General features: G+C 39.7%; 1 protein-coding gene across 1 annotated transcript in view; it reads left to right on the top strand.

The window, feature by feature from the left end:
• CDH13 (cadherin 13) overlaps nt 1-27,083 on the top strand; it is a 477,887-nt gene that overhangs the window by 373,275 nt on the left and 77,529 nt on the right. Inside the window, exon 8 of the mRNA XM_084270008.1 lies at nt 15,840-15,980. Coding sequence (XP_084126134.1) covers nt 15,840-15,980 — 141 coding nt within the window. The remainder of the gene's footprint in view (nt 1-15,839; nt 15,981-27,083) is intronic.

The raw sequence follows: 27,083 nt of genomic DNA, 5'->3' as shown, positions 1-27,083 counted from the left end.
AGATGCAGAGAAGGCAAAGCACAGGGAGAGGGAGAATACTGGAAAATAACTGAATTCTGCCTTGATAACATGTTGCCAGCCTTTGAATTCCCAGAGAGATAGCAATGTAGATGCTTTTTTTTCCTATTTATTTTTTCTACTTTACTTTCACTTGTGCACCATAGTTCTGTTTTAATACTTTACCCATATCTAATATTGCATTTTATTTTAAGTTTTCACTAGTAATTGTAGTCCTGCATTGATAAACAGGATCTTACCAGGCTTAGGGTGCCGAACATTTGACATTTGGGCAGTAATTTTAAGTGTCTTCTCCATCTGTTTATTAATCTAATTGTTTTACTCATAGCCACCCTTCCAATCAGTTCTGTTTATTGTAATGCTAACTCAGCACTTTCTACCTCTAGTAATCTGTTCATCTTAAAGTGTCCTAGATAGGCTCTTAAGGCAGCAGAAAATAAAATTCTATTTTGAAGTTTTCTTGTGAGTTTGAAATTGCTCTGTTCTTTTTCTTCCTCTCTCAATAAAGTTTATGCAAATATTAAAATTTATTATGAGACTAATATTTGTTAATCTCAGTTCAAATAGTGGATTTGTATTAAATCATACTTTCAAACACTTTGAGAGAGAGAGAAAGGGTATTGCTTTTAATACTTTCATTACCGTGCTACTCTTATTAAGCTTGAATTGTCATTATGATTACACACCCTAATTTTTAATATTCAATATTAATTACATTTAAATCCCATTAGTTTTACAGTTGCCATGTCCACTTCGATTTCCTCTTTACAAATATGTTTTGAAGTAGTTCCAGGACATGAACCTGGTCCTGAAACTCTGCCTTGTTTGTTGGTTTCAGTAGGAGATTTGTGCATAGAAGTTAATTATGTGAGTCAGATTTTCTGGGATTCAGCAAGGCTTGTGGGACATTCTAAAGTGATGCATAATCTCTGACCTGCAGAAATGTCAGGAATTAGATCGTGATCTGATAGGGGTCAGTGTCAAATGTATTGCGGGTCCAGCAGCTGCTGAAGGACATCCTTAAATATGAATTGCTATATCTTCTGGTGTACATTCTACACACAGAGAATGCTAATCTGTAGAGAACTGAAAAGGTGTCTCAGTCATTTATTTGGCATCTTTGCAAATCTTTATGAGATGTCAGACAGCAATACAAAATTATGTTTATCTACATGTGTCTAAGATGCACTGCAATGAAAGGATTTTGACCCAGTTTGTTTCATGGTATCAAAAGCTCTTGACTTGCTTGTGGGCAAACTTGCTTATCAAAACATTTGGGCTATGGCCAGAATTTATCTGTACTATAGTTCTGTATCTGTCTTCTGCCATATGAGCTTTGCTAAAATGCCATGCTGGGGAATACAAGGATGTATGGATCCCTTCAGACATCCATGCTATTTGGATCAGGCCTCCAGGCATATAGGAGTATGCAGGCACTGCACACATACCTCTCCAGAACAGATGGATGGGGATTTGGCAGAGCTGAGACGACCAAAATGAACAGTTTAAGAGTGTGCTGTAGACACATGGAGCACAATATGCTGCTGGACGAGTAGCAAACTACTAATCTTTCACCTTCATAGCAAGAAACAAGGGCAGCAGAACAGGGTTGTCCTTTTGAGAGCTGTCCTTGTGGCAGTTCTTCCCATTGCTCATCTAAGTACAGTAGTCATAGAGTCTCCTGAGTTGGAAGGGACTCAGAAGGATCATCGACTCCAACTCCTGGCTCCACACAGGGCCAGTCAGGTCAGAGCACGGGACTGAACACGTGGTCCAGCTCCTTCTTGAGCTCAGCCAAGCTCGGTGCTGTGACTACTTCCCTGGGGAGCTTGTGCCAGTCTACTTATTAAAGCAGAGCATGTAAGATTTCTTAGGATCTTTGCTAATGCAGTGTCTGTATTAAAATGATCACATGATTCAAATGAAGACTGCATTGCTGAGTGTGTCTACCTGAGGAGACAGGTGTGCAGTCTGCTTCCCGTAAGAATGTGGCACCCAAACTGGCTGAAGCTGAAGGGAACTTTCCCTTCACCTTTGTGAATCTGTTGGTGAAGGATGATCATAACCATCCCTGATCTGTCACATCTCAAACCTCCTGGCAGACTATTTCCTCAAACAGGACAACCATGAGAAGAGGTCCTCAGGAACCTGGAATAAATGTTTTATGGTGAGACTTTGCAGGGGAAAGAGGACAAAATTAGCCACATGTTTACTTTCTGAGAATGCTATTCCTTGAGGCAGTTTTTTAACAAATACTGTGGCATCACAATGAATAAAATAATGTCATTATTTATTTCATTGAGACAAAGTCTTGAGCAAGATTTTGGGTCACAAAACTACACAGCTAAACATTTAAAAGAACATACAGCTGCCAGATAGTACAGAAGTCAAGTTTATACCTCAGTGTTTTTTCTTATTGTTTGAGCAGTGTGTCCTATATTTTATTGTCATATTTTTTATTTATCCAAAGAGCTATGCATTTCTTGAATCTTCCAAAGCCCTTGAAAGGGAAATTCTGCATGTGTGAACTTCCAGTGCTTAATTTTTGGTTTATTTTCTGTTGGTCCTTGTGTAGGTCACCACAGAAAATTCATACTATTAGTATGAAACAACAATAAATGAATCAGAAATCTATTTTTCCTTTTATAGTGAATGTGAAAAGCTTTTGATGATTGATGGTCAGAAAGTATCTGTGTGTAGTCCTAATGAACAGGCAAACGTATAAAAGGAGGAACCTGTAGCAGGCTAACACCCCTTGCTGTTAGCTGTGCTGCAGCGCAAAGTCTGCATGAGGCACTGACTGACTCAGTCTGAAAGTGAGAGTAACCTAAAAATCTTGGTTTGGTTACAAGAAAACTGAGCGTGACTTTAGAGGGGTGAGGGAGCAGCTGTTTTGCTGGCGGACACTCTTAGAAGATATAAGTAGGATTATGAAAGTTTATCAAAAATAGAACTTATTAAGCAAAGTGGAAAGTATGGGAATTCCAAATAAGGCATTTAATTATGTTTTATCATGAAAGAAAGCTGATAAAAAGATATGTAGGATTAAGTAAGAAAAGAATTAAATTGACTGGAGAAATTTTAAATGGAAAATTCCATTGTTATGTCTTTCATCAGGAAGTAAATCCTATGGGGGGTTGATTTTTCACCCCATAGTGTGATAAGTTTTTTCATAAAACGGCAACAGTGCAATTGAAATCCCTTTTACACCATTTTCCCTTGAATGATTTAGAATTAGATCAATTTATATTCTGTGGGTATAACCTAAAGATAGTATAAATGCAACTACTAGAATTGGTTTTGTCCACGAGCAAAGCCAGTATCATTTATTGATTCATTACACTCTCAGCAGGGTCCTTTACTTCAAAATCTCCCTGGAATTGTTACTGGCAATAGGACAAAATAATATTTGCATAAAAAATTAAAGTTAAAGGAAAATTATAATAGTGATTAAAAGTAGCTTTTGATGACTATTTTGATTAGAATCCCATGTTTAAATGGTAAATGGTTCAAACGGGCAGGGAGGGCTTTTTCTACTCCAACTTAGAATACACCTATTTAACTAGAATATTATGTCCCTGATAATATGCCTGAAATAATAGACAGTGTTTCCATTAATATTTAACAATATAAACATCAGGCAAAGGTTGTACATCTGAAATCATAGAATATGCTTTTTGCATTAGGGTACTAATTTTAGAAATAACCTCTGTCTGCCTAGGTCTGCTGATGTATGGTTGTCATAGCAAGTCAGTAATTGAGTTTTCTGGGCATTTTGACCACTGGTATGAATTTGCAAAGCAGATTACACAGCAGAAACACAATTTCCATCCTGACCTTTATAACATTGCTTTCTGTTGTGGGAATTGGAATGTTTATGGAGGGAAATATAATCTAAGTGCACCTAATTTGTGAGAATGTGATTTCTGACGTTAACCCAGTAAGCTTCATTTTGATTCATTTGATAACGGATTAGGTAAAGACTTGGCATTAGGGAGGTGTCATAAAACTTCTTATCTTTTATTACCTAGGCAGAGAATATTGGTTTAGATGATTATAAATTGAAACTCAAGGAAAACTTTTGTTTTCTGCTACTGTGGAAAGATACTCAGGAAACCTGTTTCCCAATGATGGGTCACAGACTGTAGTGAACAAATAGCCTTGTTCACAGTCTTCAGTATAAACTGGGAGCGGAAATAATGCTGAGCTTGTGTAGATCTGGAGAGGGTGTTTGGGAGTAAGCATATATTTAAAAAAGTCCTTGCCTCAAGTACTGCCTGATGGTTCATCCTTGCCTTGTAACTGCCATGCCTTTGGAATTTGGGAGTATTTATCAGTTCTTGTCCCTGCTATTGTCTCCTTACCTGGTCTGGGGTAAGATGTTGCTGTCACTACTTAGACAGTGTCAGCTCCATAGCTGTCTGGTTTGTTGTGGATTTTAAGGCTATTTCAGGGTTAGCACATAGAGTAGACCAGCTCTGTAGCAAAATGCTGAGGACCAAATGTCCATATAGTACACTGGAGTTCTTCTCTGGTAACCTAGACTGAATCACACTGATGGCTGGAAAGAACTAGGTGATGCCTAGGGCACATTCTTCAGTTGAATTTCAGCTGAAAGAAATGCAGTTGCCACGCTCTTAGTGATGCAAACTGGAGTGTACTAAGTGTGAAAAATGGGAAAGTTCACAGTTTCTGCAAACCCAGCATGGGCAGGTGATCAAGCAGCTTTTTCTGGGATTGCTGTTGTCAACTGGATGCATTTAGGTAAACTTGACTTGCCTGAACATCTGTCTAGGGTTTGAGGTTTGATGAAGACGTGAGAAAGGGCATTGGATGGGTCTGTGATGTCTTGGAATGATGAGGTAGATTGGTACAAGTATTTCATTAGCATCCAGACAGATCTCAGTGGTGTAAACTTGATTAATCTAAATTCAACTCTGGTAAGATGATAGATTGCTTGATGGTGGTCAATAAAATAATCAGCATTAGGTTTCACTTAGTTTCTGGCAGTGTATTCCTTCAAAACTGTGTGCTACTAAGTGCAGCCCAGGAGTACAGAGGAATACAACAAGGATTTAAGTTTACTGGTTTGTTGCTTGGTTCAGAGCTTATTCAGAGCTTAGGTTGAACTGCTTCATGTTTTACCTCTACCTTGTTCAGCCCCACTTCTTGGTACTCTCAAAAGACAAACATTCATCTTCCCCCCTCTGGCCACCACCCTGCTTCCCACTTTGGCGATGCCTGTTTCATGAAAGGCAGTGGTTTACCCTTTGGAACTGTTCAGCATCTGCCTCCAAAGCCTGAAGGAAACACTTCAGCGACTCTTGAACCTGATTCAGACTCAAGGAGGAGCAAATTCAAGCACTGGTAAGCGTGCTTGACAGAGCCTTTTGTTTCTTTGCTCAGTGAAGGATTCCTGGATTTTAGGGCTGCAGGTATTATGTGTGTTTATCAGTGAGATCACTGATAACTGGCATTGGCTGCTGTCCACACAATTTAGGAAAGCAATTTGTTTCCAGTAAACAGGGGGGAGTGCTGACCAGCTGCGTGTTATTGCTGTTGTATGAAATATTTATATCATGGATTGATCCCCCTCCCCAATGAGTTAAATGCCTAGAAGTTCTCATCAGTTTCCAGAGTCGGTATTGCACAAACACAGACACCCCCTTGAGATCACTGATGAACATTTCCCTAATTCTAATGTGATTTTACCTGTAACAAGCCAACCATACCCTGGGCTGCATCAAAACCAGTGTGACCAGCAGGTCTAGGGAGGGGATTTTTTCCCTCTGTTCTGCTTTGCTGACACCTCCCCTGCAGTACTGTGTCCAGCTCTGGGTTCCTCAGGACAAGAAAGACATGGTGCTGTTGGAGCAAGTCCAGAGGAGGCCCTGAACGTGATGAGAGGGCTGGAGCACCCCTGCTGTGGAGACAGGCCAAGAGCTGTGCTTATTCAGCCTGGAGAGAAGACTCCGGGGAGATCTTGGAGCACCTCCCAGTACCTGAAGGGGCTCCAGGAAAGCTGGAGAGGGAATGTTAGCAAGGGCAGGGAGCAGCAGGGCAAGGGGCAATGGCCTTAAGCTGAAGGAGGTAGATTTAGATGAGAGATGAGGAAGAAATCCTTTCCTGTGAGGGTGGTGAGGCCCTGGCACATGGTGCCCAGAGAAGCTGTGGCTGCCCCTGGATCCCTGGCAGGGTTCAAGGCCAGGCTGGATGGGGCTCTGGGCATCTGGGTTGGTGGGACTTATCATGCCCATGGCAGGGGCATGATAACTCCTTTGGCCTCTTGTTTTGAAGAATTTGGAGGCTTTTTTCAAAGTGTGTGTTTTGTAACCTTTGGCTCTCATGCTCTTACTGCTGTGATGTTTTGAAAGGGAGCCTGTTGCACTTAGTTCTCCTTTGTTTTAAATGCAAATATATGGGAACCTGCCAGTTTTACAAGAGACACAAGCATCTCATATTGTGGATTGAAAACATACACACGTGTTCATTCATAAACATAGTAAATTGCAGGTTAATAAATGTGTAAATAAACTTGGATAGCCCATTTAAAGTCAGTGGAGCTGTGCTGATTTATGCTGGGCTGAGGATCTTTTCAGGCTTGAATACTTTGGTGGTTGCTCATAATTTTTCCACTCCTAAAGTTACAGCAGAACACCTTCACTCATCTCTGTGTAGTGATGCTTATTAAGTGACCTTTGCACCCTTTGTATACGTAGGGAATTCTCTTGGCAGAGGTATTTTCATATAGAGATATTTGAAAAGCTCTCTCTCTTGATATCCATGCTAGATTACTGTGTTGGAGAAACCTGTCTCCTTTTATGTTTTTGGATTTAGATAGACTCATTTCTACCTACAGCAGGGACTAAGAATGATTCAATAATTTGCAACTAATAATTTATAAGAACAACTTTGCCCTCCTTTCTCTTCACAAATTATCTGCAAACATATTGTGCAGCTCTAATATGTTAATGGACGAAAATTATTTGAACATTTTTTTTTCAGCAAATATCTTTTGGTCTGCCAATTATTTGAGTTGCAAATTGTGACTGTTAAAATTAAATATATAATTAACACTGCAAATAGAGCTGATTGGGTGTTACAGGAGAACAGGTTTTATGGAAATATATTGATTTGTCGAAATGAACATTTGTTACAGGAGCACAGTGATTTGAAAACAAAGCTTTGTTGAAACAAATATCAGTAATCCAGAAGGGAGTTCTTATCTTGAGTGCTCCTGACAGCTAGCTGGAGGCTTAGTACTTTCTGAAGCAGTCGAGATAACCAGGCTGAATGTCCTGTTCTTACAGAAGAACTGAATCTTACCTTCCCTCTTCCAGTGGGATGTGCTGAAGCAGACATTGATTTATTCTGAGACAAAGCTCTTTTGATAAGCTCTGTTCAAACTGTTACCTTTGGAAAAACAATTAAGTGTAAATTGGCGGGACATATAGGAGTTTCAGTGTTCTCTTACAAGAGTTTTAATCAGGACTGGGGACAATGGTGGCTCTTACACCTGTCAGTCAGACTGATAACATTTCTGATCATATATTCTGATTTTCCTGAAACGGTCCTTGGAAGGTTTTGCTCACTAGCATTGTTACAGTGTTTGATATGTTACACAGTGGTAGGCATCAGGGAAGCTACTTGCCACCCACTCCATGAATAGTTTTTTATCTGGGTGCAATTAATTGTTTTCTATCCAGCATCAAAATTTGTAAGATAAGCCCTGGTGGGTGTACAGTCAGTGAGGAACAGATGTGACATCATGGATTCAGTGCTGTTTTGATTCCATGCTAAAGGGCCAGGCTAGCAGATGAGTAGGTGCTTGGTGTACAAGGTGCAAGCACTGTGACAGGGGAGTTACACTGTTAGGAATAAGCAGTACATGGGAAGGGTTGCTAGGGTAGCACATCACTTTGTGAAAAGTCAGAGCTGGGGAGCATTGTGGATAATGGAAAAGATGCTCCAACCTTGGCAGGCATCATGGCTGAGTTATGTTGTTATATAGCAGCTCCAAAGGAAGCTCACAGCTGCCTTAGCCTCCAAACCCATTTTCCTCATAGAACACAGAGCTTGGAGGAACTCGAATCTAGTAAGCATGATTATGCATGTTCTTTAAGTTCAATGCCTTCTTTGGAAGGGCATAGCAGCAACGACAGTCTGTGACATGTCAGCATCAAGGGAATGTTTGCATATAGTTGCACATAAACTGTAATGTAGTTCTTCATTCAGAGCTAGAACTGGGGAGTAGGCACTCACTATAGCTATTGTCTGCTGATAACAAAAGCTTTAGGTGAGATGAGTGTGGTGGTTGTATTCCTGACACCTGTGAGTGTGAGATAATAATAGAGTGATTAAATGGTGTAAAATCAGCAAGAGAAGTTACATAATAATTGATGCTTTCACACTGGAATGAGAGGTTTCTGCAGTGCTGTTTAATTATGAGGAACAACTGATTATTTTTTTCCTGAAAGAAAGAGATTGCATACATTGTTCTGGAAGGAAAGCTGAAACATAGCTTGTGGTTTGGCTGGGGTTTTGGTCTTTTTTTTTAAAAAAAAAAAAAAAAGGTGATTTAATTACATTTGACAGCAAGCATATTCCTTGGGGTATTGTGATTCTCATTCTCCATTGATATTCAGAATTATTACAGTACTTCATACTTCTAGCACAGGAGACCTGGAACATGTTTCTTTTCCCAAACCATGAGTATCTAGTGAGTAGCAGATCAACATGCCACTGTGTTCCAAACAAATTGTGCTCTGGGAAACATCTTTATCTGGTAAAAATCAGTGTAGGGGTACAACTTCAATGGTTTTATATCTTTTATGATAATTAAGGATTTTGTTTAGAATACTGAGAATACTTATACAGGGCTTATTTTTGGTAGTAGCCTAACAATAATAATTTAAATCTATTTATTTCAGACTAAATAGAACTGTCAGACTAAACAGAGCTTCATCACTGTTCTGTCCTAGAAACTGGTGATATCACCCTAATGAGAAATCCTTTATGAATAACATTCTCAATGTAAGTGAAGTTTGTGTCTGCACAAATACCATGGTGCTTGTACACAAGAGATGCAGATGTTTGTACAGTGACTGGGTGAACAGTAAACAAATAGGTTTTTCTCTGCCAATTTCTGGCATTTCTCAAAGGAAATCTTGCCACCCTATCACAGTTGGCAGCCTTCTCCAAAATGGTACTAAATCAATGGCAACTCTAAATCCTTATTTGCATATCAGTCAAACCTGATAATTTCACTCAAAATATTGGAAATGTTCACGCCTGGTTCCTGCATTTCCATGTGAAATACAACAGACAGACCCATGTGTATCAGCCCTGTAGTTAGCTCAGCATTATGAAGCATTAAAGTCTTGATCCTATACATCCTATGGATTAAATAGTTACAGATTTCCTCCTGATGGGAAACAAATATCTCTGGCCAGGAAACCTATTCGTATCAAGCACTGTAGAGCAATTTCATTCCCTTTTTAAAAGCAACTGCTGAAGGAGAGAATTTAGTCTTCCTTTTGCATCCATATATACCTATGAACTATATGTCTCCCATGGGTAGTAAATAGATATTGATTTTTTTCATTACAGAAGTACATTATTACAGTGATTAAACTGTAGACCTTCCTTTATGAAATAAAAAATTGGAAATTGGTGAGCTAAGGAGGATTTATGTAACAAAATTGTTTGGCTTTTTGTATTCATCAAACTGTAATTCAAGCTCTGAATTCAAAGCCTCTGCCTATATTGCCCTTTTTATGCAACAGCAATTGGCATTTAAAATAAATGCTGATATTATAATTATGAAAGCATTATGTCTGTTGGAGCTGTTAATAGTCACATCACTTCATTATTTTATTTTACATTTGTCAAAATCCTGACAACATACTCTGGAACAATGTTAGATTCAATGTTGATATCGTTACTCAACAAGAACATTGATTATATCTTAATAAGACATATTCAGTACATACTGTATGCAATTATAATCTTAAATGAACACAAGTATTTATTTATCATGAACTGAAATTATTTAAATCCTAGGAAATCTTTCTGCTTAGCATTATATTATAAAGGCATTAGTAACAGCTATGGTAGGGCATCACACTAGTGATACAGTGTTATGGGTGAATAGTCTATAAACAGAATTATAAAAAGAACTGTTGAGGCATCGTTGCATCATTATAGAAAATACTAATATGCATGAAAAAGAGAAAGACATTTCTATTAGCAATAAGTGTTAAGATAGCCTGAAAGTACACCTAAAACCTTTACAGGAGCTTGAGTAGTCTGTATCATGCTTGCTTCCCAAGCAGGGTTTGGTTTGATCTTGGCACCTGAGTGCTAGATGTGAATTCAGCTGTTCTCCCCAGCCCTTTCAGATGAAGCACTGAAGCCCCAAGTGAAGGCTTGGCTGTTGTGACACCAAGCATGTCCTTTTCTGGACATGCAATTCAAAGGTGTCTTAGAATGACTAAAGAGCACAGGATAAAGTCCTAGCTAAAGGTGTTTTGTGGGGAATGCCCAGGCAGGAGGAACAACTGAAGAGATGGTTTCCAGACTTCGGTGCCTACCTGCAGTTTTTAGCTGGGTGCTGCTGAGAGGAGGGATTCACAGCCTGAAATCCTTACAGGATCCTATGATTCACTGAAAGGGAAGCTACAGAATACCCTGAGTTGGGTAGCAGGCTGCTGATATGAACAAGTACAAAAGGGAAAAATTACATTTGCTAAAATTATTCTTTTTCAGCTCCCCTCTGTGTAGTTTAAATACTGGTAGTAAAAACAATGGTGTGAAAATGGACAAGAAAATATGTTGAAGTTCTGTTTAAACATCTTTGAATTACAGATTAAAGAAAAGCCTAAAGTAGCCTAAAATTCTAAACCCAGTCCATCTTCACATGCTACAAAGAAGATTAAGCCTTGATCCACATTCTTCTCAGATTAGCTTTACTGTCATGAATGGATTTCCAAATACCCCATAGTGTGTCCTTCCAGAAAATGTATTATCTCCCCAAAATAACTAGGTAGCTGTGTTGGAAAAACAGAAAACATTATTTTAGAAAATAGGCTTCCTGAAGTACATTTGTACTGGGTTTGTGTGGTGAGGTCTTGGTAGAGGAGGACTACAGGGTGACTTCTGAACAAAGCTGCTAGGAGCTTCCCCTGCATCTGGTAGAGCCAATGCCAGCTGACTCCAAGATGAACCTGCTGCTGGTAATGGCTGAGCCCATCAGTGGCAGTGGCAGCACCTCTGGGGTAACAGACTTAAAGGGGAAAAGATAACCTGCGGAAAAGAAATTGCAGCTGGATGGAAGGGTGAGAATATGTGAGTGAAATCACCCTGTGGACACCGAGGTCAGGGAAGAAGGTGATCCAGGCATCGGGGCAGAGATTCCCTTGCAGTCCATGGAGAAGACCATTGTGAAGCAGGGTTTTCCCCTCTGAGAGTCTATGGACATAACTGGAAATTCAGGACTTGGACATGTTTGAAAATGCCAGTGGTCACCTACAGGTCCTGAACCTTTCTTGTCATCATGCAAGTAGTTCCACTTGTTTCCCTCTCACATTTTGAGTCCTCCCGCACCAAGGATGCTGTGAGTTCCGTGGGATTTAAGTGGCACATGAATGCCTAACAGCCTGCCAGTGAGAGCCCATAGCAAGACTTGGACTGCTACTGCTGCTGGTGTGCCATGCAGACCATGGCTTGTTTCCCCTACTCACTGAGAGTTTTTTGTTGTATCCGTAGGAAATATTAAAAGATTAAAACTCAGCAGAAAACCATCATTATCTGGTTTCACTCAGCACTGCCTACAGGTAATCTCTTGGTTTGTTCCACATGTGTGTATCTGCACTGAACTGTGTTTCCTTTGCTTGTGATTAGATCCTGCTGACTTTGTCAGGACTCTTAAATCTGAAAAAGTGCCTTTCTGGCCTCTCGTGGCTTATTGGAGCTGAACCAGCTATGTCAAGGCAGCAGGGGAGTGAGATCTGATAGGAGTGGTACTGCTGGTGAGAATGGCAGTGGATGGACCTTCAAAGAAAAACACTCAAGCCACCCTCACTGATTTGCCAGTCACCCCTGTCAGGGCTAAATGACTACAGTGGGAGTTTATGGAGAAAGGAATGGTTCTCCTGCTGTAATTATACAAACCCTCTCAACAGTATTACTCTCCACAGTCACAGTCGATAAATAATAAGCCACATGTGTTCATTTATTAAAATCATCTCTTACCCTTTGTAGCTGCAGATCCACTTTGCTGAGAGTTGTTTCATATTTATAGTGTCAACATCTCCTTGTGCAAATGGTAATAATTGGATTGGTTTTGCAGGAGTGTGTGTGCTTCAGGGGCTAGGTCACTGCTTTGAGAGGGAGGGGACCTGGGTTTTGTGACAGGCAGTGTCATGATGGGACAGCAGTGTGAGCGACTGTGGGATCCCAAAACGCTCCCAGCAGTGGGTGCTGCACTTATCCCTAACCTACATACTGTAGTAGGGATGGAGAAGGTAATTGAAGGCTGCTTTTGTCCTCCACTGCCCCCCTCCAGGACCACTCACACAGGGACCCGTGCTCTATTCACACACAGGTCCCTGCTGACACGTCCGAGGATATACCAGTAGTGTGATAAATCACAGAGATCCAAATAATTGCTACTAGTGCCCTAATTAGCTGTGCTGGAATGATGAGAAAATCTAAGAAGTCCTTTGCATTCAACCTCCTAATGTAAAGATAGCATCTGATAGGAACACGGCTCTGCGCTCGGGTTCTGCTCTGTTCCGAGGTGCTTTCTCTAACAAAGCAAATATTTGGTGACAGAACTAGATGTAGAAAGTGCTGCATAGCAGAAAGGTGTGACGTACTCATAATGATATGAAATACTACTCAAAATTCAGTGTTTTTCCTATTCCATAGCGAGCTCAAACATTGGGCTCCTGTCACAGAAATTTCTGCTGCAGTAGACACGATTGGTAGCACAAATGGGCTTGCTTTCAATAGAAAATGGGACAGTTTTCAAAGGAAAAAAGGGCAATTTGTGAGTAAAAATGGGACTCTTTCTGAGCAAAGAGGCTTATAAACATGAAATGATAAATGGCTTTGCAAGTTTTCCATATAATAATAACAACTTCCTAATCAAAATAATGAAAAAGATGAATCCAGGGGAGGGGAGAGAAGCTCCATTCAGGTCTAAATGCACTGGAAACATTTTAGAAAATAAATATATGAAAAGTGTAAATTTCGTTCCACTCTGTAATCTGAATTTGTGTTGGAGACGTGTGGGTAATATTTCTTTGTGTATATTTTTATAACGTTATAAATCAAAAACCTGCTCTGGGTGTGCTGCCTTCTGAGATGAATTTCATGCAATAACGTAAGTCTTAAGGATACATTCCTTAGGATGCCCTGAGTGGCAGTGGCATCTGATTTTCTAGTAGTCTGTACGTCTTTAGAACTAAATATATCTTCTGGCGTGACTCATTGATTTTACATGCAAATATATTGCTTCATAATAGCTGATCTGATGAACAACTGATGGGGTTGCTTCTCTCATGGCCTAAAAATGCTTCAAGTTCTAAGTACTAAGGAATTGGGCTCTCCTTCTAACACATGCTCCAAGAAAGGTGCTGCGATGTACCCAGGAAATTTCATAATGCATTGTTTAGAGAGTGAATTGTAGAATCACAGAATCTCCTGAGTTGGAAGGGACCCATAAGGATCATCAACTCCTGGCTTAACATTGGGCCAGCCAGGTCAGAGCATGTGACTGAGGGCATTTTCCAGCCAAGTTCGGTGCTGTGACCACTTCCCTGGGGAGCCTGAGTCAGTGCCCGACCACCCTCTCAGTACAGAACCTCTTCCTAACATCCAACTTAAATCTCCCCTGTCACAGCTACATGCCATTCCCTTGGGTTCTATCCCACGATGAGGTCTCCCCTCAGTTTCCACTTCTCCAGGCTGAATAAACTGAGGGACTTCAGTCTCTCCTTGTAAGACTCATAATATTTTTAAATCACTTAGGTACAGAGAAGATTGTGTGGCCTGAGAGATTATTTTGCTAAGATAGAGATTAAAAGTAAGGGTTTTAGTATTTTAAATGGTGAGATACAGGCGAGTGGTGAATGGATTGGGAGCAGATCTGTGGAGAAGGACTTGGTAGTATTTGTGGACATGAGCCAGCAATGTGTGCTTGCAGCCCAGCTGCTTGAAAAGCAGCGTGACCAGCAGTTCAAGGGAGGGGACTCTTCTCCTCCGCTCTTGTGAGTCCCCCCCATCCTCCAGTACTGCATCCAGCTCTGGGGTGCCCAGTGCAAGAAAGACATGGAGCTCTTGAAGCAAGTCCAGAGGAGGCCCTGGACATGATCAGAGAGCACCTCTGCTATGGAGGCAGGCTGAGAGAGTTGGGCTGCTTGTTCAGCCTGGAGAAGGGTCTGGGGGGACACCTAAGAGCAACCTTTCGATACTTAGAGGGGATTTATAAGGAAGATGAGGACAGAGTTTTTGATAGGGCCTATAGAGATATGACAAGCCATAATGGTTTTGAATTAAAAGAAGGAAGATTCAAACGAGATATAAGAGACTTTTTATGATGAAGGGTAGTAAAACATGGGAACAGGCTTCCCATAGAGGTGTTAGATACCCCCTCCCTGGAAGTGTTCAGAGTCAGGTTGGATGGGGCTCGAAGCAGGCTTATTTTTCAAACAAGGTTTGAAAAAACCTTACTAAGCAGATGTGATATTCTTACCATATAGTTTTAAAGGTGACTGCAGCACTTTCCCATCTGTGTCCTCCATTGATGATGCAGCACATATGGGCTTCAGGCAGATGGTTCCATATGAGGCAGCCATACAAATGGGGAAATATTAATTTCAATTATGTTCCCAGTACTGGCTGCAAAGAAATCCATGTCAAAATTCTCTACAGGCTCCATGAGAGCAGGTTCTGATGCTGATAATAGCTCTGGTTGATGGGATGTATTACTACCCCGTTGTCCAGCTTACAAACAGATGTGTTTTCATGTCTGGTGCGAGAGAGGTGAATTAGGAATGCTGTAACATTCCCATTGCAGACTGGTGGCCACAATGATTTTTCTTCCATGTTATGGCTGTCTTTTGGGGCAGAGAAATTAAGGATGGCTTCCACTATGGATTTATGCTGTTTGGTTCTACAATAGGTAGGCAGCCAGAGGAGTAACCATAGCATAGGAATTGGATACTATAGATGTAAATCGTTAATGTTACTATACACATTTGTACAGTAACTGGCAGTCATTGACTATGTTAGAAACTGTTTTCTTCTTTCTGACAATGAAGAGAACCTAGATTACCATTCTAAATGCTAATATACAGAATTAATGTGATTTAGTAAAATAAAGTGAATTTATATGCAGATTATGACATTAGTATTTAATTATGTGCCTATCATAACACTGATGAAGCAAGCTGCATTGGTGCACTGAAGTGAGAGTTTACTTTTAAAGAGCAGGTATGTTTTAATTTCTTTCCTCTTTCCTAATCTCTTTAAATAATAGGTTAGATTATGTACACTTTACCAATATTCACCTCTGTTCCCTCATACTCTATTCCAAATAAGGTTTCTATCATAGCAGCTGAAGCTCGTAGAAACATGTTTCTCTTTGGTAAAACACTATGATAACAGATCTGGTTTTATGCTGTGTTTTATCAGGCCAAATGAAGTTTTAGATTCTTTTTTTTAATTTATATTTTAACATGAATTAGCAGTGTTATGTAATCTATGGTGCAGGGTGGGGGTTTTGTTAATCTTCCTTTTTCTGTTATTTTTTTCAGACTATGGAAACCCCGAAATACGAGCTGGTGATAGAAGCTAAAGATATGGGCGGTCTTGATGTGGGACTAACTGGCACAGCAACTGCCACTATTCTCATTGATGACAAAAACGACCATCCACCAGAATTTACCAAGAAGGAGGTAAGAGTTTGCTGTGTGGATATAATTATAATTACCTTGTTTCTAAAAATAACAACGTTCCTTAATGGAAGGAAATACTTAGACATCATTTTAGCTCGAAGTGACAGCCTTGCCTGCAGCTGCTCTTTTCTCCTTTTACATTAATAAATTTTGTATACATCATTTCCAAGACAAAATGAACCACAAGCTGTAAATTCACACAGAGAGATATCATTCAGAGGTTGGCTAGCAGGATGAAAACCTGCGGAATCCATTTGCTACAGGTAACTTTCTCCTTTGGCTCCCATAGGAGCAAACAGAGAATTCCCTCCTGCCTAGCTCCAGGCGTTTGCTGGTCAGGACCGTGGATGAAAGCAATGCGATTTGTCCTCATTTCAGCACTTTACCTTCGAGACAGCTAGTGTGCAGAGTTCTGTAATGAAAGTTCTACTCCTAAAAGCTTTAACCTACCAGTGGAATTTGCAAAGAAAGTTTTTTTGTGGTTTTTTTTTTTTCCCTGTAAGTTGAATTTCAGTGAAGAATGGTGGAAAGTCTGAAAAAACCCCAAACCGAAACAAAAGATAATCACTGCCTGCAGGAGGGGGTCGTAGTGCTGCAGCAAAGCTTCTGGTTTCAGGCAAAGCACCTACAAAATTTCCTGCCCTTCCCACACTTCCTTCTTCCCTCTTCTTTTTATTGCCTGTGGTATCTGAAGAGAATTAGTGTGTGTCAAAATTTTTACCTAATAACAGCTGGTTTGGATTTTGCTGTAAAGGTTTCCTGAGGCTCTGCAGGTTTTAAGGAATATTCCCCAAAGATGAGGAGTAAGCATGAGGGATGCTGTTTTTAAAAGTAATTTTAAAAGAAGCAAAGCCTATTGCTATGAAAGTCTTGGGTTTCTCCTTAAGGCATCTTTCACTTTTTAATTATTTTTTTTTTCTGGCCTAATTTCAGTGGTTTGACAACAAATTATTTTGAAACAAATTACTGTGATTTTACTGGAATAATTATTTCTTTTATAAACACAAACCAGATACCCAGATTAAAAACAGGATGTAGAAAGTTTGAGTGATTTATTTTTTTTTAAAGGAGAAGAAATGAGAAACTGACAATTTTGCCAACAAGAATAGATTTTTCACTAATCAATGGCAATAACTATAATTACTTAAATAAAATACTTTGGCAAGAGCATTTCTCACCTAAAAAATACCAGATCAAGCCTGATCCAAACCTTGAAAGTGATAACCAAGTGGCTTTGATTAAACTATTAATTCCGTTAGAATTACCCTTTAGACCATGATTTTAATGTTCTGAAAGCTGTTTCCTGACAATCAATAGTTTAAATATATTTACATATTAAAACATATTTTAAATGCTGTATGTTTTTTGCCCTCTGGAATATAACAATGTAAGAGGACACTGTCTTGCATTCGGAAATAGGGAGTAAATGTACTCATTCTGATAGCAATTCCTCTCATTCAGAGTCCTACCTTCTTGAATTTCCAAACTTAAAGATTTCTTCTTTTGAAGTATTTTTAAAAGCATTTTAAAAAACTTGGGTGCCCATTTAGCCCTAAATGTACTGTTAAACAGTGTCTGTTCCTGTGGAAAGTCAGAAATGCCTGTAACTTCAGCCAGTGATAGTAAAAGGTACTCAGTGCCCTTGAAAGTCTGGTGGTTTCAATATAGAAATGAAATAGCAGGTGTGAAGAGACAGCATTGCAGAGCTTGCTTTGAAAAGTCCGATCTTACATGGTTTTCTTGCACTTTGTATGACATACAATTTTCCCAGGGAGACATCTCGGGTTTTTTAATACATTATGATATGGTTTTGAACCTTTCACTATTCAGAGATGTTAATGACCTCAGAAATTTTCCTCCTGCCTTGCTAAGTGATATTCTTATTCCTTGAATAAGGCAGGAAAAAAAATCAGCCTTTAGACGTGTGGTGTCAGGCCCCTTTAGAAACGTATGGTCTACTTAAAATAAGTAGTGTAAGAGGAGGAAGAGAGTCTATTAATAGAGCTAATGCCACTTTATTTGGCTTAATGCTTAAAGCACTTAGTTATTGTATTTTAATACCAATCACATGCCACATGCTGCAATAGTATTGATTTGAAGAAGGCTTGAAAGCAAAAGACGTATTCTACAAGATAACTTTTGAAGTCGAAAGCTCAAATACAGTAAATCTGAGGGTTTGATTTCACAGTGCATCTTCTTTTATTTACTTGGAGACCAGCAGCTTTAGGATTGGGTTCTTAAGGTATTGATGTGTTCTCTCAGATATCTTCCTCTTTACAGATACTTTCTCTTAATGTCTTTTTTCCTGTTGGTAAAACAAATGCTTATTTAATGATACTTATTTCATCTGACAGTGTAATTTCTACTTAAAATAGTTCCACCTTTATTAGTCACATATTGTTGATGTAGCTCAAGTAAGACAAGTTTTCAGCACGTTTTCATCCATAAACACAGGCCAAATTCATTCCAGATCTCTCACACTGAAAGACAGTGAAATTATGAGAGCTGGATTTGTTCAAAAGTCTGGAGACAGTATTTGTGCAACACTGGATACCCCAAATGGTGCATTAAATATTGTTTTGTAGAATGCATTGATATATATGATTTCAATAATATTAATGCAAAGGCAGATATTTAATGATTTTATTTTCATAGCTTTCTTCAAAGATGAAAATTTCTATGTTTCTTTATAGTTCTGTTTCCAAGGAGTCTTATATACCTTACCAGGCATTTCTTTGAGTCACCAGTGCAAGGCAATCTCAGTCTTTCATGAGCATGACTCTGTCCATTGAAGATGAGTTTTATCTTTTGACACTTGACCAAACTCTTCCTCTTTTTTTCTTTTTTCCTCTAGAAACAAGTTTATGGATCTCCTCCTAAGCAATGATACACTACTGTATGCTCATATTTACTATAGTTATTCCTTGGAGTTCAGGTCCTTACACAACTGTTCAAAATGCTCATGAACAGCCTTTATTTGGTGTTGTAGAAAGGTCCGATTGCTCCTTTGTTGCTACACCCAGTTTGTAGTTGCCTCTACGGGATTTACGTAGATCTTGCTGGAAGAGGGGGTATTTGTCTATGGAAGCTGTTCTTCCATCTTCTATTTTTTCCCCCTGCATACTACACCTGTGCTGTTCTGAGGCAGCTGTGGCCTTCATGCTTAGGGAAAAAATCACTGGTGTTATATCAGGGCATAATGGCAGAAGAAGCTGGGCAAACCTGGCTGTGATCCAATGTAGCACTTCCATTCACTTCAGAGGAATGATTTAAGCTCTGGAGGTTGTAAGTGTGTGTCAGGTACTCTGATGAGTTAATGTATGAGACATTGCTTTGTGAGATTCAGCCCACTTAATTATTTTGTTACTGCCCCATCATTCTACACACCTTCAAAATATTTGCCTTGGCTTATTTGACTTCTGTACTTACCCTTAGTGTTCATGATGGTCTCTGGGCAGTACAAAAATCTATTCAGGCTTGCAGACAGTAGTTTGTTCCCTCCAGGGGTTTAAATAATTTCATCTTTAATGCCTATAAAGAGCAATGCTTTAAGAGCTCCTCAAAAAATCCCAGGTGAGGCAACAAGGTCTACCTTTTAAAAGGTCATATCGGCTGGTATATTGTGCCAGATTAAAATTAGACCATGAAAACAGAGATACTCATGAAGTTAGTGGCCTCTTTTTCAGGAAGTTTTTAAAATTTACAACCCTATTTCTTTAATATGAAAGAGATTTTAAATAATTTTGTGTATTATTACCAAATACAATGTGTATTCTGTATTACAAATAGTAATTTGTCATTTCTTTTCCAGCAAGTTAAGGTTTAGGCTTAACTTTTGTTCAGGATTACTTATGTGGAAGTAAGAAATGAAGCAAAGCAAGGAGCAGGAATGGATCCTTCTGGAAAAGCTGATACCTCATTTGTGTACTGTGGGATATTCTAATTGTGTGGGAACGAGTTAGGGTGAATGCTAATGGTGTTGATTTTTTTGTATCTAGCACATTTAAGAAAAATGAGAATTATTTTCTTGTGTCTCTCTAACAATTGGTGACAGACCACTTCAGTGTCATATGCCTGCAAAGTGTGATTTTAGTCTACAATTAATGTCACTGTGGTTGAAGTGTGATGGAAAACCAGCGATGTAGCATCTGCTGAAAGCCACAAGCTGGCAAATACCTCTCTTGTATCTATTCCCGTAGGCATGGTTCTGCCCAGGTCTTCCCTAACACCCAATGGAGGAAAAAACATTGCTTTAGTGTGACAACAATATGGATTTCAACCTTTCCTTGTCAATTCATCCTCCTCCAAAAAAATTAGTACAGTGAATTCTACTTCTGATCTTACACCGTTACTGAATGCAGTAATGCTCAAAAATGGGATCCCATGGAGTATATTTGCCTCTATCTTCTAGCTTCTCTCCTGATTTTTGAAATATCTGTTTCCAAAGAAGCAGCTTCCATTGTTGGTCCTTAGTAATACTTTCTTTTCCTCAATAACAGCTATATTGTCTTTCCTTAGTACATGCTATCAGGTGCTTGAGAGAAGAAAGCAGGGATGTGGCTTAAGGGGGTGATTTTTCTACAGTCCCCCTAATTCTCACTTCTGTCCTTCAACATAGATTTGGGGCTGCTGCACATCCCTAATCATACACTGAAAAGTAGTGGGACTTGTCAGAGTGCTGTCACTTGCTCATGAGAAAGAGAGACTTCATTTGGCCGGGGAACGGTCTCATTCTTGAGACAATTTCTCTTTCTGCCACTTCCATCCTCACCTTCAACTTCATCCATTTCTGGGACAAAGTAGGTAGAACAGAAAGAATTACACATCAGCAGAGTAGGATTATGGAAAATATTTCTTCTAGTTTTGATTTTAGGAATATGTGATCTTAGAAATGAATATTCCATTTGAGTAAAGAAGCTTGCCTCCTGTGAACAGAGTAAAAACTCTGTGGTTTGACAAAACATAATCACAGTGAGATTTGACCTATACCAGCGCTGTGAGTCTTAAGTGAGAAATACGATTTGCTCACGTTTTGAATACCTACTGATAAATGGTTTATAAAAGAGTAATAAATGACTAATGTGTGCTTTAATAAATGATTCATCAATTCCTATAGAGACCTGTAAGTGAATAGGTTGCTTGTCACCATGATTTATGATGACTTCCAGCACTGTCTTCTGATTCACTTGTGCTACCCACTGGGGTAAAACCGCCCCTGGAGTACAATATGTATCTCCGTCTGCTCGTGGTTCAAAGAGGATATGAGACTTTCAGAGCACCATCTGGAGAGATTTATTTTTCAGCTCAGGATGTTGAGAAACACTGTCTTGATTCTTGGTATTGGCTAAATCATATTGAGGACCAAATACTGAGCTAAAAGCACTTTTAAGGTTTCTCCTGGCACTCTTTTCCGTGAATTTCTCTTAGACGTGCTATTGTTGTTTTCTGTACTAGACACACCTTACCAGCACAGACTAGATCTGTCCATTCAGTTTGCACATTTAAAAACAACAATAAATCTCACCTCCCATTCTTCTGTGTTCTGAAAGTCAAACCTTGTCCTTCTTTTTCTCTCAGGGAAAATGTTGTCCTTTGGGACTCCTAATTAACCACACTTTCTTCTCTGTAGATCTTGCCAGTGAGCTGGACCCTACCTATAAACACTAACAGTTCTGTGAATGGTAGATGATTCCCCTGCAGCTCCCTCCTCTAGACCCTTAGATCAGCCTTGGAGAAATCACTAGTGAAGACCACAGTTGTGTGCAAAACTGAGCAAACACTCAGTTCAGGAGCATGGCCAGGGTACCAGCCACCTTCCACTTTCCTGTTGGGAGGGAACTGTGTGTAAACCAGATTGAGCAGAGGCAAAAGACCATCAGGAGCTGCCAGCATGGCTCAGCAAGGTGGTGAGAACAAGCACAGTTGGCTTTTTCCCATTTCACATACCATTCATGCTGGGTGTTGGAAAGCCAGATAGATGACTGAGCTGATGTACTTGACCACCAGTGAGCAAATCTGAACGGATGAGAAGAAACCATTGACATAACAACAGTTAAGAAATAGACCTTTGCTATGGTCTAAATGTTATTGGAACCAGTCTTAAATTCTATCAGGCTGTTCAGACTGGAGCAAACTGTCTCCAGTACTGCTTAGTCATGAGAAATAATTTTGTGGAATGGATAAAACTGTTATAGCAAATTTGCATGAACAAAATGCATATTGGGATTTCCATTTGGCTCCCACTTTTGGACTGTGAAACCGTGTACATGCAGACAAAGAATTCATACAGAAACTCAGCAGAGCAGGACAAAGCCTCTACAGCTGTTGGTAAACTTTGGCAGCTTTAGGATGACTAGGATTCACCAGAGATGAGCTCTTTGGCCATCCTTGTTTTTCCTAGAGCTGTAAATACAGTTAGCAAGGCTTCTGAAGCATATCTTACCTTCCAGAAACCCCCTACACTAGATAAATATTCACATTGACCTTTTCACTTAGCTTACCTTCCCCTTCATACTCATACTGTAGTAGTTTACTAACACAGTTGACATATCTGAAGCTCCAGGTGTCAAAAAACCTTCTTGAAAACAAATGAAAGACATTACCTGATACATTTATAACAAGTGAAAGACAGAATTCAAAGGTAATTTCTCTGGTCATGGATACTAGAAGAATTCCTATTCCTATGTCATCCTTTCAAGATAGCTGTCTCACCTGTTCTTAAATGTTAATGATGGAAATTTCTGCATAGCCTGATCTGAATTTCCTTTGCTAGAACTTAAAATCATTACATCTTCTGTTATCCTCAGAGACAGGGAGGACAGATTACCCCCTTAACATCTTTTTTCATTCTCGTATAATCAAGACCATGCATGGAGAAGACAACTTTTGCAACTCAGGCTATATTGTCTGTTTCTTAAAATAAGTAAATATCTCTTGTGCTAAGCCCATGATACTCACAAATATTCACTATGCAGTTTTGGTGAAACAGAGGAGAACGAGATGTCCCATACCAGACTTGTGTTCTTTCATGTTTAAGCCGAGGAAGAGATACAGATGCACATGTGTTTCTACTGGAGTCCATTTGCAATGTATCTATTAATCCAGTTTAGAGACTCTCCATTAATCAAATGAAAAGCTATTTATTACATGCATGTGAAAGGAAACAAGCATTTAATTGTGATAAGTATTTTATTTTCTAAATGAAGGCTGTGGGCATTGCGTTCTCACTGCAAAAATAACACAATATTTGAAATTTTCAATAGCATTCTATTAACTGTACCATTTTTCCATGGTTAACAATTGGTTTCTACTCTCAGTTGTGTTAGAGTTTTCTCAGTTGTCATGAGCTGTGGAACAGGCATTCAGAATCCCACAGCTGTTTAGGAATCCAGGTATCCAATTGCACAGGTATTTAGACATACCACCGCACCCCCAGAAAAAAAGTAAAAGATAAAAACCAAGAAAGAGCTTACTGGGCTTTAAAAAACAGTTGTAAAGATGTCTGTTTGCTGCTGGAGATTTAAAAGCTGGTTTTAGGAGTATAGATTGCTTTGACTCTCAGTGTAATTAGAATCCCAACTGCCTGTCTATCTTCTAAACCTCACCACTTTCAAATAACTTGGAAAATGCCTGTGATCAGGAAGAATGTTTGTTGATGGTGGTACCAAACTAAGGACATCAGGAAGACTTATCTAAACAATCTGGCTATCTGGATAATGAAATCACCTTTTTGTTATGTTTTTCTTCTTCAATATTCCATGTCAGTTCTCATCAGACGTAGTTGGTTTGGGGCTCCTCTTGTGATGAGAAATGGTCAGCACCACTCAGGATTGAATTACCAATGACCTTAAAAAGCAAATGCTCTGCTGCAGCGTTATGAGTAGGAATGGAATAATTTTAGAGAGAAACAAATTCACTCATTCTGTGCATCGACTGAAACTGTTCAGCAAAAAACAGGATTTGGAAGACCAGTGTTTCCTGTACTCATCCAGATTCATACTGTGTGTGTAATAATTTGTATTCATGTGGCTTTCAGCAAGCTATCTGCATAACCAGTGTAAGCACTTTGTTCAAGAACTTTTGCAAAATATGTTTAACACTGAGTCCATCCACTTATCACATAATTAGAGCTGGATACACTGCATAGCAGTAGGCAGCAGACTTCTACATTTATCTTTGCTTGTGAGGGGTGAGTTCATTGCTTTGTTTCTCTCTGCCAAGGTCATGAAATACATGAAGTTGTCTATTTAATCTCCAGATAAACACATTTCAGTGGTACATAAAACAACAGAGTGCCTGCTTTATAATCTGAAAGCAGCTGAGAAACACTTGTATAAGTACAGGAAAGGTTCTATGAATAGAAATGATCGTTCAAACAGTGTGAAACTGGGGAGGAACACAAAGGCTGCTTCTCCAGAACTGATTTTTTCCCAGCGTTCTTGCTCCCCAAGTCAGCTCACATTGTAAACTTGTATTTTTGCCAGTCCTTTTCTCATTTTCCATGTTCTTTTCCTGCCCTTTGCTTAGTTTCCTTTATTTGTTATGATCAGCTGATCTGAGCAGTCCTGATGCAAACTTCTGTGGGAGTCCTTGTCTCTTGTAACCCTTTGGTTATGCTTGGAAGGTCAGGAGCAACTCAGTGGTAATAACAGCAATTCTCACTACAGCTGGTAAATTCTCACCACAAAACCATTCCAATGCTGACTATCCTCTAAAGACTTCTTCCATCTGCTTCTGCTAACAGCAAATATCCAAACACTGTGAGCAACAAAAAAGCCATAAACCCACAATTTATTGCTCTCTTCTACAAGAAGTGAAGGTTAATATGCTTCCTCAATGTGGTCTATGAAGTGTGAACTTTACCATAGATATTAAGGTCTGAATTACAAAGCAAACAGTAGCAGTAAGAGTTTTGACTACGTCTAGCACAAATACGTTTGGGTAAGTAACCAGATAGTACGAATTAAAGAGGACGAAAGGTTCAAACTAAGGCTCTTGAGAGAAACACAAGCTAAACAAAGATAATGTAATGTCTCCAGACCTAGTCTTGGACCACTTATTCAGGGAAGCTGTGTAAACATAATTATTACTAGTCATTGCTAGGAATGGCTATGTGATTTTCCAATTAAACTTTTTCTCTCCGGCTGGAATTTTGCAGTTGCCTTCAAATCAAATTAGGACTGCTTTCTAGAGATTTCAATTTTATTGTAAATTGGAAAGTTGGAGTCTCCTGACTGAGAAATTAATTAATTTTTTCCTCTGAATGTGCTGCTGGAACACTCCATGGAAATTTCCTTTAATTTCACTCCAAGAGTGGTTCATAGCATGTTATACCTCATTAACTGATCAAGGAGCTCCACCTTCAAGGTTGCACACAGGTGTGACACCCAGACTTGAACGAAACCAGACCACTATTTTCAGATCAAGATATGGAAGAATGCATCAGTCTCTTTTCTGAAGTTAACTTTTGGGTTCTGTAACATCCAGTTGACATGGTATTCATTGCAGGGTGGCTCCTAATCATTGTTAACTTCATTCAGCCTAGACAGTACATAACTTGGTGTGCAGGTAGTGGGGAAGAGGTGACCAGGTATTACCTTTGTGGTGCGGCCAGCAAAAATTTTCTGTAGCTGGAATCACAGAATCCCAGAACATTTGGAGTTGGAAGGGACCTTGGAAGATCATCTAGTACAACCACCCCCACCAGAGCAGGATCACCTAGACTAAATGACACAGGAACGCTCCAGGTGGGTTTGAATTTCTCCACAGAGGGAGACTCCCCAACCTCTCTGGGCAACCTGTCCCAGGGCTACATCAGCCTCACAGTGAAAAAGTTCCTTCTTATATTCCCATGGAACTTCGTCTGCTCCAACTCACACCCGCTGCCCCTTGTCCTATTGCTGCCATCCCTGAGCAGAGCCTGGGTCTGTCCTCCTTCTTCTCCCATGTAGACAGCGACAGAACTAGAGGGAATGGTATCAAGCTGCGCCAGGGGAGATTCAGGCTGGACATTAGGAAGCACTACTTCTCTGAAAGGGTAGTCAGGCACTGGAATGCACTGCCCAGGGAGGTGGTGGAGTCACCGACCCTGGGGATGTTCAAGGAAAGACTAGATGGTGTATTGAGGGACATGGTTTAGTGGGAGCTAGTAGTAATAGGAGAATGGTTGGACTAGATGATCTTTTAGGTCTTTTCCAACCTTGATAATTCTGTGATTCTGTGATTCCTGACTCTCGTCCTTTACATATTCGTAAACATTAATGAGGTCACCCCTCAGTCTCCTTTTCCCCAAGCTAACGAGGCCCAGCTCCCTCAGCCTTTACTTATAAGGAAGGAGGCCTGTGCTGTGCTGAGTCCAGTGTGGTGACCCTATGCTGGACTCTTTCAAGGACTTCTATGTCCTTCTTGATCTGAGGGGCCAAGAACTGGACGCACTATTCCAGGTGAGGTCTCACCAGAGCAGAGCATAGTGGGAGAAGGACCTCTCCTGACCTACTAACTGCATCCCTTCTAATACACCCCAGGATGCTGTTGGCATTTTTAGCCGCAAGGGCGACTTTTGTGTTCATAAAAGGTTATGGTTTTTCACATGTGGAATATGGGATCTTTACAGAAATACCAAGAACTCTAAATCTCCTTGTCTGACACAGCACAGCTGATTTGAGGAGTAATAAATAGAGGAACTGTTAGATGTGTAGCAAAATATCACTCTAATCCCATGAGTTAAGAAACCCACACTGTTAATATGCCTCTAGCATCTGTAGGAGTTCTATTTTAAAAGTAGGATTAAACAAGATAACACACTATAGATCTTAACATATTCAATTTGCGCCAGACAAAACCCTATTTAATAGCAATTACACAATATGTGTGAGCTGGTATCATAGTTGCAGTTTATATGAGCAGAAGGGATTTATAAAGCTGAAGTATATTCATACAAAAATAATAGTTTTATGACTGCTTAGGCCATTCCACTGGAGTGGAATGAGTTTTGTGATCAGTTTATCAATTTCTTCACTGACAAGTGAGATTTTAAGATTTTTGTCAGCAACACTAAAACTGATTTGGCTACTGCAAAATTTGCTAACCATCTGTGCATACGAA

The sequence above is a fragment of the Gallinula chloropus genome (genome assembly GCF_964237585.1).
Source record: "Gallinula chloropus genome assembly, chromosome: 13".
NCBI lineage: Eukaryota > Metazoa > Chordata > Aves > Gruiformes > Rallidae > Gallinula > Gallinula chloropus.
This window is presented reverse-complemented; position numbering and strand designations above follow the sequence as displayed.